The sequence below is a fragment of the Aphelocoma coerulescens genome, chromosome 5 (genome assembly GCF_041296385.1).
Source record: "Aphelocoma coerulescens isolate FSJ_1873_10779 chromosome 5, UR_Acoe_1.0, whole genome shotgun sequence".
Lineage (NCBI taxonomy): Eukaryota > Metazoa > Chordata > Aves > Passeriformes > Corvidae > Aphelocoma > Aphelocoma coerulescens.
The window spans coordinates 51,392,925-51,413,826 of NC_091019.1; the positions used below are offsets into that span (position 1 = coordinate 51,392,925).

At 41.0% G+C, this 20,902-nt stretch overlaps 1 protein-coding gene across 7 annotated transcripts in view; it reads right to left on the minus strand.

Moving 5' to 3' along the window:
- CCDC88C (coiled-coil domain containing 88C) overlaps positions 1–20,902 on the minus strand; it is a 96,768-nt gene that overhangs the window by 43,339 nt on the left and 32,527 nt on the right. For all 7 annotated transcript variants that reach the window (XM_069018090.1, XM_069018089.1, XM_069018093.1 and 4 more), the window contains exons 4-9: positions 14,707–14,776; positions 4,790–4,848; positions 3,103–3,186; positions 1,637–1,777; positions 753–937; positions 134–215 (exon numbers count right to left, since the gene is read on the minus strand). In XM_069018090.1, coding sequence (XP_068874191.1) covers positions 134–215; positions 753–937; positions 1,637–1,777; positions 3,103–3,186; positions 4,790–4,848; positions 14,707–14,776 — 621 coding nt within the window. The remainder of the gene's footprint in view (positions 1–133; positions 216–752; positions 938–1,636; positions 1,778–3,102; positions 3,187–4,789; positions 4,849–14,706; positions 14,777–20,902) is intronic.

Sequence of the window (20,902 nt, forward strand, 5' to 3'; positions counted from 1 at the left end):
TCTTTGAACAGCTTGCTGGACTAAGTTGATTTCTTCATTACAAAAGAGGCATAGTAGTAATTTTAGCCTCACACTGAAATAGGATCTTTTTTAAAATAGGGAAGATTGTCACAGTAAAACAAGCCCATCTCACCTCTTGCTTTATTTTTTGCAGCTCTAGGGTGAGCTGCTCAACTTCATGTTTAGAATCTGCAAGCTGCTCAGACTTCTCTTCCCTGAAAAAGATTAGAAAAAAATCTTAGTAATTTTTTTTCTTTCCTGAAACAATATTGATTATATGGACACTGCCAGGAATCTGTAAAAGAAGATACAAATCTCTCAGCATATTCTTTATTATGACAGCTTCATCATTTTCCCATTATACCATACGCATATCATAGATCTGAGTTTGCAACTCTATTTTTATACTAAGTTCCTCTGTTTAAATCTCATTGGTGCACCTGCTTCACTGGCCTGTGGACTTTCTACTTCAAGTTAAAATGCAGAGCTAGCAGTTGGTATTTTGAAGGAGGGGAAGAGAGAGATGAGACAAAAAGAAGAATGGAAGCAGCCATCACTACATTTAAAAGCCAATTATGAAAGAAGAAAAGATGGAAGACACTACTAGCTTCCTACTGCTCTGATTTGAAAGGTGTGATTCTGAGAGCTCCTATGGAAGCTGGTGTATTGGAGCCAACAGGCTGCTGCTTTTTCAGGATGTACAAGACTTAATATGCAAGTCTCTCCAGAAGCACAAAATAATGGTGACTTACAGCTCCTGACGGATTCTTCTCAATTTAGCCTTTGTGTCCGCCAGCTCAACTGCAAGGTGCTGCTTTTCTTCATTAGAAAGAGGGTTGGCAGGGTTTGGTGAAGAATCTGGACTTGGTACTTTCAGAGGGCTTGGTGGTTGCTGAGACTGCAGATAGTCTCTCTCTTGAGTGAGATCTACAATGACCTGGAAATACAGAAGATTATGTAGTGCCAAGAGATAAATAGCGTATTTATACGTTGTTTTAAAAATACCTAAAAATATTTTTAGATTTAGGAAATTATTGGTCTAGCATGATACAGAATCTTAGTGACAGCCAGGAATGAAGGTTACACAGAAGAGGAAAGGAATCTCCACTATGCTCTGACCACTAGAACATTCCCCTTCCAATGCTCAAAATAAGAAGTCTGTTTTCCTTGAAGAATTCATAAAAACCTGTAACAACTAACAGTTTTAACTAACACAATCGCAGTCAAAAGCATGACAGACAATTAACAGGCTAAAGAAGGTGAGGCTTCTCCAGAGATCTGAAGGGAAAGGAACTGATGAATCAAAAACACTAGACAAGACAATGGAGCCCAGGAGGGTAGATGCCAATGGAGACTAGGAAGCACTGCATGAATGACTAGACAGACACTCAGAGACATTCAGTCTCCATTTCATGGAGAGACTGCTCAACTCCTCTTCACCAGTCATTTCACCACATCTTAGTGCTTACACAAGAACCAATGGAAAAGTCAAATACTTTCTACAAATTTTCAGAGGTGTAGTAGAAAGGTGCAGAAGAAAGAGAAACCTAGTCCACAAACAAGACATGAGAGAAGGAATGGAGCCCTCATCTACTGCTTCTCATCAGCTCTGTATGGGAGAGATATGTCCTCATACTTCTGTGCATTCATCTCTCTCATCAATGAGCCTCCTGAGGTGGAAAACCATGTTCCTGGAGAGAGATTCTAGTTCTTCTGGGGCCATATCTGGGAGCTCCAGCCACTGCAAGTCAAATACATTCTCCTGGTTGTGAGTCACCTAGGAATAGGAACAGAAAAGTATGTCTTTCCACTGTCTGAGTTGAAAATTTGTTCACCATACATGCAGCATCCCCCAGGTTCTTCTACTGATAAATTGAAAAACATATCCATTTCACCAAACCCAGGCTGTAAATAATAAATGCAACTACCTTAACTATAACATTACCCAGAAATTTTTGGTATTTACATTTTTTATAATTATTAAAGTCTGAGTTTTAAAAGTGATCAGATAAATATTATGATCAATAGCATGCACACTTGCATATTAGAAGTATGCAACTGTCTTACTGACCCTGAGGTGATCCCCACAGAGAAAGGACTGATCCCACACTGAATGTTACTAGGAAGAATCCCCAATTTCAATGGATTTGCAATTTGCACCTGATACAGCTCCTCCCAGCTGTATCAGCTGCAGAAATACCTCTGGTTGCTGCTAGCAGTGTATCCTTCAACTGTTACCCTACCTAAATTGATTTACTCTGAATCATTTAGCAGAAACATCAGGCAAGTCTCTCAAGCTCAGTTAATGACTGTTCCAGCTTTTGTTACAACCATGTCCTTACCTCATCATGATTTTTTTTTCTTTCCTAAAAATTAATTATTTTTTTAAATGTTAAGAAAAAATTCCTGTCTTAAGACTTTCCTTATTTGTTCCTCAAATCTGACTGTACCAGGCTTTCTACACCTGCATGCACTGACACCTGGCCACAGTCAGCACCCACTCCCACTGAGGGGCACTTCCACCTGGCTCTTCAAAGTAAGAGACTTTCTGTATTATTTGGCAAGCCTATCCATGGCCTTTCCTTCTTCTGAAGTCCTAGAAGTCTAAGGATGCTTGTCATTGGATCAAACACCTTTTTAAAAAGACTATACGTTCAATTTCAGCTCTTCAAGACCATCTAGCTCAGAGGCCACTGAAGCGAGTCACCGGGCAGGCTGTGTCACCTACCACAGGGCTTGGGGACTAAGTGTTTACACCAGTGGTGCAAGGGGCTCTGCAGCTTCTAAGATATACATGGATTTTGTCAATATTGCACATGGATCCTTACAACAATTCCTTCTACATAAACTTTAAGTGGCAAGCAAGGCATTTACCACAGCATCTCTAAAAGACCACTGAGCCAAATAATGATCCCAACACCTATTTTCACCTTGTAATTTGAGTGTAGTAACATATTCAATTTTCCTTTTTGTGAATTTCACAAATCCATTATGAAATTCTAAGCATTAATATTTTATAGCAAAAATATCCTTAACAGATTGACTGTTAAGTCAAGGAAGGGAGAGATACAACATCAAAAGAGACAATACTAGGAATCCTACCTCCTGAATGTGTGACACAATGGCAGCTTGGGTTTCAATATCCAGTTGTTTTATTCTGTCAATAAACTCTTCTTTTCTTTCACACTGTTAAAAGAAAGCACACCCTGAAACAGTGCTACATACCCTAAAACTAACTGCTCAATTTTTCATTTAAATTAAAAAAAAACCCCAAACTCAAACAACCCATAATGCTAATAAAAAACTGTTGAAGATCTATACTTTGTCACACTAGAAGGTGCAACACTTCACTGCTCCATATGGAGCATGAACCAAATTGCATTAAATTATTTAAACTTTATAGTCAGCACAATTAAGGCTAAGTTAAATGGCTGGTTTTGCTCTTAAGAAACAAGTTCAACATGCAATGTGATCAAGAGGTGGGGAAACAGCCCGAAGAAATCATCACAGCTTCATTAATGGAGCTGCACAAATGTAAACCTTCATTTACACTGCATCATTTAACCTGTCTGCTTTGCTGTTTGCATTTTGCTTAGTTTTGGCAATGAAGAGAGATGCATCACTTTAGATATTATCCACATCAACACCCAATGTTGTTTGTTGGACTAAATCAACATATGCTTTAGATAAAAAAAAACGGGAAACATTCTGGATAAAAATGAGTGACATTTCAGACAAACAGATTTCAGTAAATCTTTTACTTAAGGCTTTAGAAGAGGCAGACATCTGCTATCTGTATATCTGTGATTGTGCACTAAGAACGTTATTGCCTTCTTGTAACAACACTGCACTGTGAAGAACTTAAGCAGTATTTAAAAGGGTTTTTTTAAACTCATTTACAGTGTCCTTCTGGGGCCTGGTTCTGAGTCTCAACCATTTACTTCACTGGGAAGAACCTCAGACCAGTAAATGAGGACTGAGGATGCACAGCAGCCAAAACAATTCTTTGTGCTGCAATGCAACACTAACATAGTTCAGAGGGGCAATAAGTAGACAGCTTTACCCTGACATAATTGAGCTGACATAGCTGAGCAGGGTAAGTGTCCTAAGGCATGACAAAAACACTAGGCAGATCTACAAACAAGGTCAATTATCAGCAAAGGCCCGCCCGAAACGAGGCCATTGTTTACTGCCTCAGAGGTTTGGTGGGCAGAACACTGATTTCTTTATCCAGTAACTGCTGTGCATTTCTGCAGTTTTGTATGCATTGTCTCTCTATTTATTTAAACAAATGTCACACAGAGATCCCCACACTAATATACAAAGTATCTATTAATCTGGTATTTTCGACACCATATTAAATCAAAATATTGTGCAAATAAAATCATGATTCATTAAACAAATATTTAGACTTGTTAAACTATTTGTTTGGCATTAACATGTACTGTTCCACTTTTTATTTTAAAACAGTAAGAAAATAAACCAACAGCAAGCTTGATATCAAGAGCACTGTTCAAAACTTATCTCATCCCACTGTGTTATCGAAGCTGTGAAAGTACACATCCTGTGTCTGATTAAGCAGTAGCAACAAATTGAGGCTACTGCTATCACACAACGTGCTTCCTCTCCCCTGCATTTCTTTCCTTCACCTATTGTGTTTCTCACAATTTAGCTCACAAGCTGTCTTGAGCTCAAGATTTGTTCACATAGCACTGATCTTTGGGTAGATTTTCTCAGCTCAGAAAAAAAAACCAGATTCAAAAAAGTTTTATTTTCTATGAATGTTCACCTGCACAGCACATCCCAGAACCAACAAGAGCAGCTTCTTGATTTCATCCATGCTTTTACCTAGAGAGGAAAAAAGGTCATCAGTACACGTGTATAACAGATAAACTACGTCCAAGTGATCCTCTCCAAAATACGTGCCTAAAAAGAGAAGTAAGACCTTCGAACAAGTGCCTGAACAAAATATATATGCCTGTTATAAAGTTACCATATTTTTTACGCAACAATGCGGTTCATATGGATTAGTTTAAAATCCCAACTTCAGCAAGGCATTTTTCCTTTGATGTGCTATCCTCACCTATCATTTTCTAAGGCTTTTCTGATCAATACATCACAAAAAGAATTCCTTTAAATAGTTCAATGCCTATGACCAATCCTTGTCTCTTGGGTTGTGATTAACAAGAGTGCAAAAAAGCCCCAAAAACCACCAACAGCTCTCCCCACTCCAAAAAACCCCACCAAAATAAAACAAAAACACCATGGGCAGAAGTAAAGGAGGGTTACTCACAAAGAACTTGCCCTAAATTCTCCTTCTGTAAAACAGTTGCCACTCAGACTTCCCAAAGCTGAATACCATCCTGTGCCTATAAATTCTCTCTGAGAGATGTTTTAGCAAACAAATTCTGCCTGTGTTCTGCATCAAAGCCTGTTCACACTTTGAAGCGTAAACCCCATGTGGTAAGAGGACAGAGAATGAGTGATGTATAAGGGATACTGAGGAGCTGACCATATGCTGGGAGCCGTGGGGAGAGGAGACACATCCCTGTTGCTGCTGCAGGGAACCCTGCTGCGACCAGCAGCCCTGCCGGCCATTTCCTAGGGTTAGGGGAGGGAAAGCCTCACAAGGGGAACTGGTGCAGCTTAGAGACAGCTTGTTTCAACAAAATTAATGTGGACTGTTGCATGGTAAAGGACATTATGTATATCAAAATAAGACAAAGGGCAAGGCAAGGAGGGCAAAAGGAAGGCAAGGAGTTTAATGAGGAAATAAAAACATCTTTACGGAGCTAGCTTCAGAAAAAGCCTGTCCTCATCCACAGTGGGGGAAGATCAGGAAAGAGAAACAAAGAAACAAAACAGGCCACATATAGTTTTCTCTCATCCCTACACATCTGCATTCTTCCTGAGTGTATAATTGGGACTAACACTTTAATTTTATACCCTGCTTTACTTGGGTGTTCAATTACTCCCATCACTACATAGATACTAAATTCTGAGTGCAGCTGTGCTCCTCCACCAACACCATGCCCTTGTGAGGCTGCCTTGGCAGAAAGTCAGAGGCATGTGCAGAACCCAAGGCCAGGGAAGGGGAGTTAATCTGACTCATCAGTTAAACTGCCACAGCCCCACAGCTGCACAAAGGCACTGACCTAAATTACCACGGGGGTTCCTGCCATTCCCACAACCTTGCAAGCCAGCATGGCCACGTGCAGGCAGCTTAGGAAGTAACTTGTTTCCCGATTTCCGAGCACACAAACGTCCTAAACCAGTATTTAAACATACCTACAAATTTTCGACAACTTTTAGGAATGTTCATCTTTTAAAACGACTCAAGAATGCCCTACAAAAATCATCATGACTGTATGAATGAACACTACAATTCTCAACATCCAGGTCTTGCATTAGTAACCATTATGATTTTGCAAGCAGAAATTCTTCCCTTCAACAGGAACAGCCATCTTTAAACATGCTAGTTCACACTTCAGCCTGTAAATACAATATAGCTTATTCCCCTACAGAATATTTAAAAACTGGTTTTGAAAAACATGCAATCATTCTCACTCTTCTCCCCGTATGTAGCAGAATACAAGGTTTCCTCTTTCCTGAAAAGTTACAATTTAACACACAAATTACATTTCAGCCTGTGAAAGTCTGTTCTGTATGAGTCTCAGTAACACAATCTTAAGCATAGACAGTGACACAAAACCCTTCACCAACAGCAAAAAAAAAAAATCTGTTACTTCATGAACAGTTCCTTTGAGGGCACAACTGAGAGACTATTGGTTTGGTCAGAAGGTATTTTTTCAAGAAACTGAGCTCTCATTAGTTTCAGCACTGGGTTTCATTCTACATCATCTTCAAAGCAGGTACAGACCAAGTATTAAATGCAGAGCATGCCTGTGGGACACAAAAGCAAGTCATTAAATTATGGAGAGCAAGTGACTTGAGTGTGTCTCTCATTGACCCAAACTTACCCAGGCAGAACATCTCCATGGAGAGACTGAAGGAGTTAGGCTGCTTGCTCTGGATCATGCCAGACACAAGATGTAACCCTTATGTGCTCAGGGCACCTTCATCTGTCAACCATAAATTCCAATCTGTGCTCCATGGCATCCCAATTATCCTTCGGGTGAGCACAGTGGCTTGAAATCACTCATTTTAGAAACACCAGGGCTACTTCCCAACTGTGACAGCATCTATACCATCCTAAAGACATGTGAGCTACTTAAAGCCATTCAAACCATGCTCTACCTCTCTGCACCACAGCTTTGCTATTTTCTCAGTGAGGTAACAGATGGGCATTGGTGTTGCTCCATGACCCTATGAGGTGAAACACCTTTGGCTATTACTGCAAAGTAACTTAGCAAGGTCAACAAGGACTGACCTTGCCTGGAAACAGCCTTTTTAGTGAGACCTTACCCCACTCCAGTCCATCCATGAGGAAGTGAAGCTGAGGCAGACATGGCAAGCCATGGCAGGGATGGACAAGCTAGAGTTTATAGAAAGGAGTAAGAAATTAAGACAAGATAATCATGAGTTATTAGTTCCGTACTGTTTTAAACGAAACATTTAGCAGTCTGCTCTCTGCCCTAGCAGCTTGCAGTGAAAATATAGCTGTCAGGACTATGTAGGAACCCAGAGTACCGAGAATATTTCTCTGCCTGTTTTTAAGGGTTCTTACCCCCCTGAACAACACTGTTTTAACCTCCAACCTTGGAAAAAAATTACCAATGATCAGACAAGAACTAGAAAATACAGTGGTGTGAATTAGGTGATAGACTACTATGTAAGATTGTCACAGGGTGAAAATTTTTAGAGGTTTTGGGCTTCTCCTTGTAGTAAATAGGTAAGAGTAAAAAATACCAAAATGGAGGATTGTTGTTGTTCTCTAAACCTTCTTCTCCTTCCTCTACTACTCCATGCTCTGCAGTAAAAGTAGTTTGGAATGACTGGACAGAGAATTCCACAGTTCCTGGTTGTGTTACTGAATAATTGGTAGAAAAGTGAAAATAATATACGTTTTTAGTAACTATTGGTTAAATTATCTTTAAAAGGCTGTGTAAATCTTGATAATTAGAGACTTCACTCCTGCTTTCTGTGCTCTATGCTGTACCTGGGTCACGGTAGTGGCTCTGTTCCTCTGATAAGACTTAATAAACAACTATCCGGCAGCACTGAAACTCAAGGAAAAGTCTTGGTTTATCTTTGAAACTCCTTGCAAGGACTTTTAGAAAATTCTCTCCCATCAGGAGGGATTTGATTTATGGCACGGTTCCATGTCAGATTAGTCCAGGTTTTTTTAATAAATTTTTCTATGCTTGCAGACATGCTACATCATGTAATGAAAATGAGGTTGTACTACTGACTAGAAACACTTTTAAGGCTTAAAGGTCCACTCAGCAGATACACCAGCCACACAAGTGCTTCCGAAGATCATGTGTGATTAAAGAGTTCCATTCCTTAGGCTTTCATTCAGAAGTTGTTTTCCATGGGGAGGAGACAGTTTGTTGACATTAAGGCACTCCCAGATCACTCATACTCAAGCTAGATTTGAGTAACGTTTTAAAGCCTTGTAGAATTACACTATTACAGGAGATTTTTAGAAAAAATAGGGTATGAGTATGAAAAAACCTCTCTAACAATCTGAAGTGCTTTAGAGAGAGTTTTCAATTAAACCTCAAAACAAGCCAGGAAAGGATTAATTACCCCTCTCTACCTTTTCATCTCGCCCACAGGAGAGCTGAGATACCACACACTTCAGTGGAGTGCCCAAGGTGATAAAGTGAATCAGAAGCACTTCTAGGACTATTACAGAGCACCACAGTGAAGTTCTACACTGCAGCCAGTGCTTCTGCCCTGCAACGCCTCTAATCCTGCAATGCATGCTGAAGGAAAGCAAGTAACCTTCATCCCCGATTCAATCATGCCTTCTAAACAGTGAATGGTTCTCATGTTTTCCAAAAAGCTTGATTTGTGCCCATTTTTAAGATGCTAAAGTTCCTTGTGCAACTGCATAAGCAGGAATGTGCCAGCTCCCCTATGCTGGCTCACCTGGATGACACAAGTGCTTCCCAGAGAGCTAGGAAGTCTGCTGAGTCTACTCATGCTTATTAGCTGATCTTACCAAGACACTGTCCTCCTATGACCTAGGATGCAAACATTTAGGTCTGGGGCAGCTCCTAGCAGAGAGGTACCCACAAGCTGAACAGACAAGAGTCAAACCACCATCACTTAAACAGAAAGGTGCTAATTAAGAAATAAACACTTTTATGCCTTTTCTTAAAATTCCAGGGCAGTTGCTCTCAGGCCCTGTGTTTGTGCTGCAAGGGAGCCAGCCAGCCACCTGGAGCATTTGCAGAAAGCCCATCTGCTCCCAGGAGTGAGAGAAGGCCAGCAGGTTTCCTGGAAAATAAAGGAAGGGAAAGCCCAGACACCACTTGTGCATCCTGGGAGCCTCTCTGTGCCAGAGCCAGAAGATCCCTCTGCTCTCATGGGGGTGGAGGGTGGGAAACAGATGGCAGGACTCCGGGAGAAGGCGGGCAGAGGGATTAGGAGACACAACAACAAAAAAAGGAGGATAAAGGTACAGAGAGAACACAATGAAAAAAATGAGAGGGGGGATGGAAAGATGTCAGAGGAAATGGGAACAAGCAGGTTCAAGTAAGTACAATCTTGGGCTTGTGCTGCCTGTTTCTCTGTATTTCTACTCTGATGTTACTCTGTCCAGCACAGGAGTGGGAGCACCAGCACACGGAGTGTTCACAAGCAGCAGCAGGAGGGTGTGCAGAGAACATGGGGAGGGTGAAACACACAAGTGCTGTTTTTCCCAACTCCAGCAACATCCTCAGTGAGAAAAACTTGAATGCTAAATTTACACTATTGAGGCACTGTTTTGTTATTAACTTTATACTTTATGAACCTTTGTGCCTCTGGAGGACTGTGAAACAAAATGAGGAAGGAAACCAGACATGAAAAATACCCAAGTGAGAGTAGACAACTTTTACAATTTTAATGAAAACTGGTTTTCTATAGACACTTGTTAGCAGGGACTTTGGGGTCTCTCATTCACAAACTTAACATGTAATTTGAAAAGTGTATATAAACAGCAAAGTTTTTTGAAGGGACAAAAAGGAGCCTATTTTAGGCAAGTAAAACCTCATTTCCGTTCTTGATCTAAAACAACTTAAAATCTCTCCCCCCTCATGATTATGACTGTCTCAAAAGATTAATTGCCATAAGTTTCTAAGTACACTCACTAGCTGTGTAAAGCTAAAAATGTCTAGGAATGGAGAAATTAAAAAATGCACCTAAACAGAGGTTCACAACCATTACTGTGTACTGGTATTCCCCGTGTGGCCACATTAATGAGCGGCCGTTTATAAGGCACGCTAAAACCAGACATAATATGAAAAAGTGATTACAGCAATGTCATAGATGATAAATAGGCTGATGATTCTCTTATTGAACACAGGGGGATTTGTGGTGCAGTAATGAATTGAAAAAGCTGTTCAGCAAGAAAAACAAATGAGAAAGACAGAAGCCAAGAGGAAATTTAATGGTAGTAGCTGTCTACCACACAGTGCAGCGAAGAGAATAAATCCTCTAATATCAGCTGCATTGTTCTGCAAGTCAAATTCCTGAGAAATTTTTTAAAAATCCTTTAATTAAACTTTCAAGTTTATTTTTAGCTCCCTATATTCTAGAAAACAGTCAAGCCTTCATCTTCTAACAAATATTTCTGATTTTTTTGCCCATGGACAAATGAATTAAAGTAGGCAAATTTGCCATGGCCTGGAACCAAACTAGAGGACATGAAAGCAAGTAAAGCTCATAAACCCAGCAGACATGTGCCTTTTCCTATGCAAAAGCCCAAGTGCTACTGCATTTTTTTATGATGGCAACTCTGTTTTTCCAATAATCTCACATTCAAAGCAGAGCTGCAGAAGCCCCCAACAGTCAACAGGTGAGTGCCAAATGGAAGCTAAATAGCAAGAACAGCATTCGCAGCCTCAGTGCTGTTCAATCCATAATTTAATGCCTGTAACACCACTTTTTGCTGTGTTTTAGAGGGCAAAAGTAAAATTTCTGAAAAGTGTGCATAGCAAAACATCACATGGGCTTGTTACAAGAAATAAGTCACTGAAATTGTACACAGTGAATCAAATTTAACAGCTCTCTGGTCTTGGACCTGTGGAGTCAATACAGTCATTAAGAGCATTCCCAGCTCAAACAGTACAAAGCAATACTGGATTTGTTCCTGCAATGAAACCATGGGATTGATTCTTCCTCTGATCAAGAGGTACCTTTCAGTGAAATAACTTAGCTACAGGACAGGGAAGGCAAAATTGGGATTTCATCTCTGCCTCACTAAGAGAGAAAGAGAGAGTGTATCTTTGTTTTGCTTGTTTTTCCCCTTCCAAGTGCTGCTTGCCTTCCTCTGACTCCTCTCTGCAAGACAGAAACAAAGACATCATCACCAGGTCATCACTCACTTACATTGGTCATCACAGCCTGTTCCTTCATTCAGCTTTTTGCATTGGTTTTACTACCTTTGCCTCAGCCATCTCCTTCCTGTTCCCTCTTTCCAAGCTTCCCATTAGCCCTCAGTCAGGTTCTTCCTCCTGAAGGAAGTTCAAGTTCTCCACTTTATAACCATTTCTCCTGCACGTCTTACTAGTAAATGCCTACCCAACAGTAAGATTAAGATCAGCTCCTCAGACACTCTCCTCCTTGAATACATTCTTGAAAGCAAACACATCTTGAGTCTTCCTTTGCTCACCACCTTCTTTGGTCATGTCTAGGCTGGGACTGGTTCTCAAAAATCCTTATATAATATGGCTAAATAAGAAATTTGTACTTTTTTTTGCACACATACCCCATCAACTTTAGACATCCAGATGTTACATTTTTGCATTTTTTATCCTTTCTTCTCATGTTCTGTCCCAATAATTCCAGTGATAAAATTTATTTTCCCCATTGCTGACTTAAGATACCACAAAAACCAAAACCAAATCAACCAACCAACAAAACAAAAAACCCAACAAAACCCCAAAAAAGCCAAACTAAACCACCACATTTTAAAAGATCTCAGAGAAGAAAGTTTTCTGGTTGTAATTAAAGGAGCTAGAAGACAGGAACACATGGATGACCAGCGTCTTTCCTACAAGAGACACAGGTACTTTCTTCAAAGAGAGCTCTAAGGTACTGACAAAAACCAGCAGGTCAAGGGTAGGAAATTATAGCTGAACCCAGGACAGCTTTCAAATGTGCAGCTTTCCCAGGAACCAAAACTGTATTTACCACATTATGAGTCTCCTGCCAGCTGTCGCTCAGGAATGGCTGTGACAAGGAACCAGCCAGCCTTTCCCCATGACACTTAGCCAGCAGAGATGCTGCCTTGCTGGCCCAGACATTTCTATTCAGTAGCACTCTCGATGCTAAGCAGCCCATTACCCATATGGCTGAGAAGAACAACAGCTCTTGTATTTTGACCTTCTTCCTTGCCCATAACACTAGCCTGTACAGCCCAATTAAGACTTGCAGACTTTATTCTGCTTGCTGAAGAAGTGGATTTCTTACTCTCAGCTCAATTTTAAACAGAAGTGCCAAGACTATGAGCTTCAGTGATCCAACATCTAATACTCTTTTCTGACAAATGCTTTTCTGTGCATACACACTCTACAGCTGCTAAGAGCAGCAAAACAGAATCTTCTGCTAGGGTTTCTACCATTTATTTGTTCTGGAGATGCTGATTACCATGTCATTCCCCATCACTGCTGACAGGGTTCATTCAGTTTACCTTCTTTGGTAAAAACAAATACAATGTCCTTGGCACTAGCACTGGGCTCAGGCAGAGCCAGAATGGGCAGGCAAAAAGAAAAGAAAAAAAAAAAAAAAAAGAAAAAGTAAGAAACATAGCAACAAAACTTTCCATTTCAGAAATGTGGTTCAAAGAAGTCAACTTCATTTTAAGGCTAAACAGCTTTCATTTTGTCTCGCCAAAAGCACTGAACTCTGGACATGAGCTCACTGGCTTCCATCTTACTTTTGATGTGCTACTTCATGCAACAGATATCATTGTCTAAACAACATAGCCAGACAAATGTTTTTCTTTTTGTCCATTCTCTTCCTCACTTTTTCTTATTTTTTCATATACGTATTTTTCTCTCCATCTTCACTTAATTTTCTTCCCATATTTTATTCGCAACAGTTCCTTCATATCTTTTGGCAATTCTGCAAGACCCTGGGTGTGTACACAGATTCAGAACTAAACTCATACAGGCACACGAACACCTGAAGGACAGCACATCATTGTCCTATGGCAGACTATATCCTAGGTCACTTGCAGCAAGGGGTGAAGAGACACGGGTTTCAAACAAATAGCTGCTGCTCTGGCTTTGGCAAGAACTCACTCATCACACATATATATGCATCACATGCAAATACACATGTATATTTATTCATACAGGTATATAAATACCTCAGTGTTACATTCTAGATACATAAAATTGTAAGATTCAGAGATGCTCGAATATTTGTCATTTGCCTACAAATACATACAGTTTATTAAAAAGCATGTTTGTATTATGGCCTGTTTAGGAGACTGGCTGCCAGAGTCCCTTGGGAGCAACTCTCAGTCCAAACAGTTAAATCCCACTGGTGGTCAGTCACAAGTGGGGCTCCCCAATGCTCAGTACTGAGGCCAGCCCTGTTTAGTATCTTTATCAATGATCTAGACAAGGGGATTGAGGGTACCCTCACTCAGTTTGCAGATAACACCAAACTGGGTGGGAGTGTTCATCTGCTGGAGGGTAGGAAGGCTCTGCAGAGGGATCTGGACAGGCTGGATCCATGGGCTGAGGCCAGTGGAATGAGGTTCAAAGCAGTAAAGGTCCTGCCCTTAGATCAACAACAATCCCAGGTATCACTACAAGTTGGGGGCAGAGTGGCTGGAAACTGGCCCTGTGGAAAAGGACCTGGGGATGCCATCTGACAGCAGCTGAACATGAGCCAGCTGTGCCCAGGTGGCCAAGAAGGCCAATGGCATCCTGGCATTCTGTGTCAGCAATAGTGTGGCCAGCAGGACCATGGCAGGAATCGTCCCCCTGTACTTGGCACTGGTGAGGCCACACCTCGAATCCTGTGTTCAGTTCTGGACCCCTCATGACAGGAAAGACATTGAGGGGCTGGAGTGTGTCCAGAGAAGGGCAACAGAGCTGGGGAAGGGTCTGGAGCATAAGTCTAATGAGGAGTGGCTGAGGGAGCTGGGGGTGATTAGCCTGGACAAAAGGAAGCTCTGGGGGACTTTATTGCTCTTTACAAGTACCTGAAATGATGTTGTAGTGCGTGGGGGTTGGTCTCTTCTCCCAAATAACAAGCCACAGGTCAAGAGGAAATGGCCTCAAGTTGTACCAGGGAAGGCTTAAGAATACTCCTATGGACTCTAGGAAAAATTTCTTCACTAAAAGGGTGGTCAAAGATTGGAACAGGATACCCGGGGAAATGGTTGAGTATAGAGTATCCCTGGAAGTATTTAAAAGGCATAGATGTGGTGCTTAGGGACATAGTTTAGTGTTAAGGGCTGGACTCCTTAAGGTGTTTTCCAACCTAAATTAGAACAGAATTACAGAATAGCTTAAGAAAACAAAACAGATTTAGTATTGCAGAGGAGACAGATGAAGAACCTGATGAACTACTCACCAGAAAGAGGATCTTTGCCAATCATTAAAACATTTGGTAAATTCATTACAATCAGCTGCTGGAGGACCTCCTAAACAAAAGAGAACAGACAAAGTTCAGCGTGAAGGAATCCAAATCAATCCCACCACAAAGAATACAAAGCTCCATCAATTACAAAACTTTTAACATACTGGCAGGTCAAAGGTCACAAGAGGAAGCCCCACTTGAGAGAGAAATCACTATTTGAAGACAGCATCAAGGTTGCACAGCTAACATGCACTAATCGCCTCTTTTAACAATGGCTAATATGGAACTTAAAGGGTCCCAGGGCACTAATCAGGATAAATGCATGACCATGCCAGGAACACCAATCATTCATGCCTTTACCCCAGGCATGATCTGTATTATCTGATACGCAACATATAGCTGCTGTCATGTTTCAGGGCATATAAATGCAGCTGGTTCAAAGATACTGAAGCCACTCTGTGAAGTTTGAGTAACTCAAATAATTGGTCAAATTATCTCATGGGTCTGAAAATTTAAGGATGGGCTGGGGAAGTGGGTGTGGGGAAAAGCCCTTGACCAGGCATCTGGCACTGCTCAGAGAAACTGGATATAAAGCATCTAGATTTATTTGCATTGTTTTTAATGAGGAGTAAGACAGAATTAAGCATGTCATGAACATCATTTAAGGGTTGTTTTATTTCAGGGAAGATGACAGAACGGAGGTGCATCAGGTTCAACATGTAAATGCCAGCTGTTTGAAGCTGCTCTGAAATCACAGAATGGCTTAGGGGAGAAGAAAGGCTACAAACCCTGGGGCAGGCAAAATGCTTAAAGTTGTTCCAATAAATACATTGCAAAGGGGACTCTGCACAGTAACAGAATCAGCCATGCACTCCAGAAACAAAGAGCAGAGCAATACAGTTGTTAACTTTGAGCTGCAGTTACCAGCACCCACTTGCGATTATCGGGATAAAACATTTTGCAGGCAAGTTTTTATTTCACATAAAAAGCCTGGGAGGAAAACAGCTGTATGACTGAAATGCTGTTTCACAGATACAACCCTACCAAATGTTTGGCAGGTGCCTTTTTCCGGCTTGTCTCCATTTCCCAGACTACCCCATGGCCACTGGAAGGGCACATGCATTGATACTCGCAAAGCATTCAGACCAGGGGAAAAAGCACCACAGCCCAGCAAAGAAACACACTTCCTGAAACAATCACCCATTCACCCTAACACTTCCCCTCCAAGCTACCCATTGTTATTTCTCTGCTTTCAAAGTTATACCACAGGAGGAAAATTAAGCCTGATTTAAAGAGGAAATAATTCAGAGAGCCTGCAGCCTTTGATAAGCAGAGTGCATATTCTAAAAAAATGTTTTGGATACAACACATTTAATTTTTTTCCTCTGATCCATACCAAAAAACACTCCTTGGCAGTTCTGCTTTTGGATGAAGTAGAAGTATCACAGTGTCACAGCTAACAGGGGTTTTGGAGCTGTTAAGGAAAAAGGTTCTACAGTCCTTTATGTAATATGAAGCTAGGCTAATGCAGACCAAACATTCCCTGACTCATTAGCCAAATGCATTTTGTATTTTGGGCATTTGAGACACATTAAACAAAGTTTGTTTGCATCTGTTACCAAAACAGGTGTGAAACCTACTGGATATAAGACCACATGGCTGGAGTGCAATATGTGCTATGACAGTACTGCATGGCACTGAGGCTTTAAACAAACAAACAAAAAAACCCCAAACAAACCAAAACACCAACCAACCAAAAAAAAAAAAAGAAACAAAAACAAACAAAAAAATTCAGACTTTGCATATACTGAAGTATGGAGCTTAAACCAGCAATTTCCATGGCAAAAAAGAGGAGAAAGAATTCTGCTTCCAGTCACCCAGCACGTGGAACAGCACTGAGGCAGGAATGCATAAGGAATTTGCGCTGTCTTTGTGTAATCATCAGATCGCTAGCTATTTAACTGGCAGACACAAAAGACATTACAGCTAACCTTTATGCTGCTAACATTCCCATGAGCTCCTCCTGCAAAATTGTTTGAGTATATCATCCAACACAACCATGTCTGAACTCCTTCATAATTGTCTGAGCTCAGTATCTTCTAGCAAGAATCTGACAGTCACTGAATAGCAGCTGAAATGGCCCCAAGCCTGGAAGAGTGATTTGTTAATTCAGATTGAAAGATTCCAATTGTTGCAAGACGTGATACTCTGACCCGTTTATTTTCAAAGTAAAATGTTTAAACAGATAATTATCTGTATTATTCTAAAAGCCTTCACCTTCAGATTAGTGCCTGTGATAACACCTGACTTATGCAGTGCAGCTCACCAGCAGATCTCAACACTTTATAAAGGAAGGCCAGTGCCACTGCTCTCCTTTTTCAAGCTCAGGAAAGCAAGTCAGAGAAACAGTTACTTCAGTTTAACAAACTATCCTCTGTGAACCAATGTGCCAATGAACCATCCACTCACAACTGCAAGCATGAGATAAAACATGTTAAGGGAAAGCTCCTACACTGATCAACTTAGCTCAGATTTTGTCCAGACTGAAACCTCACAAAGTTAGTGAAGCTCAGCTGACACTCAGTGACTGACAGTATCTGGGATAATGTGACCAGATCTCAGATCCATTGTTCAAAATCCCACATCTGGAAATAGAACCAGTACCCCCCTCACCTAAAAGCAAATCAGGAATTCTTCAACGTCTATCATTTATTAGTATTTTCTTGTTTTCAGTAACACAGATTGAGAAGTAAAATGCTGTGCCTCAGCCTGGACTCTCAGCTCCCCTCACATCTTATCACTCCTCCGTGAAGACCCTGTGAAATCAAACTTCAGGCAGAAAACTCTGCTGTTCCAGCCTGTAAACTGGCACAGGGACCAAAGGGCCCCATGGACCCAACCATCTCCCAGGGTACAGTTACTCTGGGCATTGAGTGAACCTGGACACGCCACTGAAGCCCAGAGAGAGAAAGAAATGGTAGATAAAACGCAGCATTTCCCCACAGGGGCAGCAATTATGTTACTGCATTATATATAAGGGACGCTATTATGCTTGAAATCAAACATAGCTGTGAGACTCCATAACAGAGACAGAGATGGTGCTTGTGTCTCTCTGCCTCAGGCAACCAGCAGGGCTAGGGGCAACGCATCCAGGCAGGAATTGGAGAGGGAAACAGGGTTTTCAAACATTTTAAATAGCCCACAGCATCCCAGAGTACCCTCGAGAGCAACTGTACATGCAAAAAGTCTAATTCCTCGTGTGAGAAGCCTTTTAATTATTTTTACAGCACAACTAAAGCTTGGTTAAAACAGTAAAGGTTACAACAACAACACATGGTAACAATTTCCCAGATTATTAGAACCATTAGGATCTAAGTTGCCAGATTTACAGCTAGACAATTAACCAATTCAGAAGCCAGTTACTGCAAGTCAGCAATCACCTCCCTCAGAATATGGTTTGTTTTTTTAATTTATTTTTTGTTGCTAGTGAGATTTCCATGAAAAAAAAAGTTGGTATCAGAAGTGTTATTTAAAGAATCAAAACAAATCCCTGTCAGCCCTCAGTGCAGTGCCTGTAGGTTTCTGAAATGTTTCCTTGCCCAAAGATCGGGATATTTTAAACTCGAAGAGATTTGCCCAAAGTCTTTTGACAGCAGCGATGGTTGGCAAGAATGGATACTTCTAGATAGTACATCAACACCATGATCACAAAATATAAGGATCAGCAGCCAAGTGTTACACTCCTTGAGCCAGACACCCAAAACTCAGTAGATAAAGCCCACAAAGGTTTGAGCAAGCAGTTACATGACCCTGTAACGACAGGGAGGGCTTTTCAAGTGAAGGTCACACTGAGTGCTTGCCCACACAGACATGGAGCCTGAAGCCAGCTGGGACAGTCGTGACACCCCAGCAATGAGAAGGATACTGCCTAAGCCAGAGGTAAGTTTTACTGAAAGCACCTAGGCTCTCCAGGGCTGGTACACCAAGAAACATCAGTGAATTACCTAGAAATCGTAAGGTTAAACATAAATATAAACGCTGTGCTCTTATCAGCAGCCTTCTGGTGTCTAAGCCCCTGCTGTGAACTTGCTTGACATCTGCAAACTCTTTGCAATCACTTTTTTAAAAAGAAGCTTAAGACAAAATAAAGCCAAAGTTCCCCCACATTGATTCTAACAGTCAAGGGCCTTAGGAAAAATCAAGACACATACAAGATTAAAGATAAAATTCTAAGTGCCAAATTAAGCATTTAGGCTTACTAAACACCAGAACAAACACATTCATTCCCTCCATCTTAAAGTTTCTAATCATTCCTGGAGTGCTGAGGGATATTTTACGCCCTCTTTTTATCCCTCCAAGATCACACAACACCGGATGTTTACTCTTTGCCTTAGATCTTAAGAGATGCAGTGGAAGCTCTCCCTCTCAAGTCACCGTGGTCACATATTAACACTGTATTTACCTGTAACAGGGTAAGTGGGCCTCTTGTAATTTTGTAGGAACAAAGTCTCCTTGGTCCATACTGTATTTCAGTACATATTTTCTTCTCAAAAATACATGTGCAACGGCATGGTCTTAAGGTACTATTCTTAGATGCACTTTTTTAGTGCCAATTCAAGTGTGCCAACAGTTCTTGCAAGGAACAAATTGCTAGAAAAGGAGTAGGCAAAATTGTCCTTTCCATGGCTGAGAGACCAGACAAATACAAGCTTTACACAAAAACCTTCCCCTGCATTACCATACAGCACAGCATTAATATAGAGTAACTAGTAGCTTCTCATGCAAAATTAAATTAACCTCTGCCTGAATCCTAAACAAGAAGCGAGTACTAAATAAATTATGTAAGGAGAGAGGCAGTCTACCAGTCATTGTAATTCAATGCTCAAGCCAAGCAATTCCATTTAAGTACATTGCTTGGCTATGAAATGCTAATTGCCCAGCTGACTGGAAGCCAAATGGTGCTTTCCTACTTAAAATGCCCATGAGGAAAAATCATCATCAGCTTTATTTATACCAGCAAAAGCAAAGAGTACCGAGCCAGGGAATTCAGCTTACATTTTAGCTGCAATTCAGGCCAACAGAGCAGGAAAGCTCAGCAGAGTCCTATCTGTGCAGCACAGCCAACATCTTACTCTGATAACCTCAGTGTGGATCTGATCTCACAAACATCCCTGGAGTGGGAAACATTTGGCAAAACACTGAATCCTTAGAGAACGTCTCAGCAGGAGTCTGGCCATCTGCACCAGCCCAAAGCCTCCTAGCAGCAGTACAGGGTGGCAGCTTTGCCCCTACACATTTTAAGGCCCCTTTGGATGCTACCACAAAGGCAGGCTGGGAGCTGCATTTCCAAGGCAAGGTGCACTCCCAAGTCCAAGGGACAATCAAACACAATTCTCTTCTGGAATCAGAATTTGAAGGAAAAGCAAACATGCTAATGAACAACCTTTAAAGTAAAACACACTTTAAACAGCAAATTGAGACACAAGGGGGTTTTTTTAAAGTACGTTTTTTTCAAAGTTTCCAGTTTTGTATTAAAATAATAATGAAAAGCTATTTTGTGGCCTCTAAAGAGGTTATATTTTAGATGAAAAATATATTTGTCTTCCAATAGATACAAACTTCATAAAGATTGGGGGTGGTGCTGTAATTATCTCAGTTATTAATGGTGTCAGAGAAATCACAGCAAGATCCTGTGAACTGTATGGCAGGGTCTCACAAAAGATTAGACAAGATGAAACAAGTTGTTGCACAGAAATGACAAGGAAGAGAAACACAAATGTTTTATTGACATGTTTTCCATGTACATCTTACCATGCAAGCATGCCTGATGACACCATGTATGTGACTCAGTGCTCACTGTTTCCCTGCCAACACATTATATACATGACAAAATTTGATTAAGAACTTTGCTCATCTCTGCAACAATTGTAGTCGTTATGTGACCAACTAGAGGATTAGCTGTCTTTAAAGGGATTTTTTTTCCTACTGAAACCCAGCAAATTACAAAGCACATTTCTAAAGACCCTTCAAGTGGAAACCCAAAAGCCACTAAAATAACTGTTGCCTCATCTGCTGAAAATAATCAGTTCTGACAATCGTAGACTGGAATCTCAGTGGGAGGGGATGTGAAGGAATCATACCTAGTCTTAACTGTGCTCAGCCTGTGCAGGGTGCAGATAACCCACTAAAT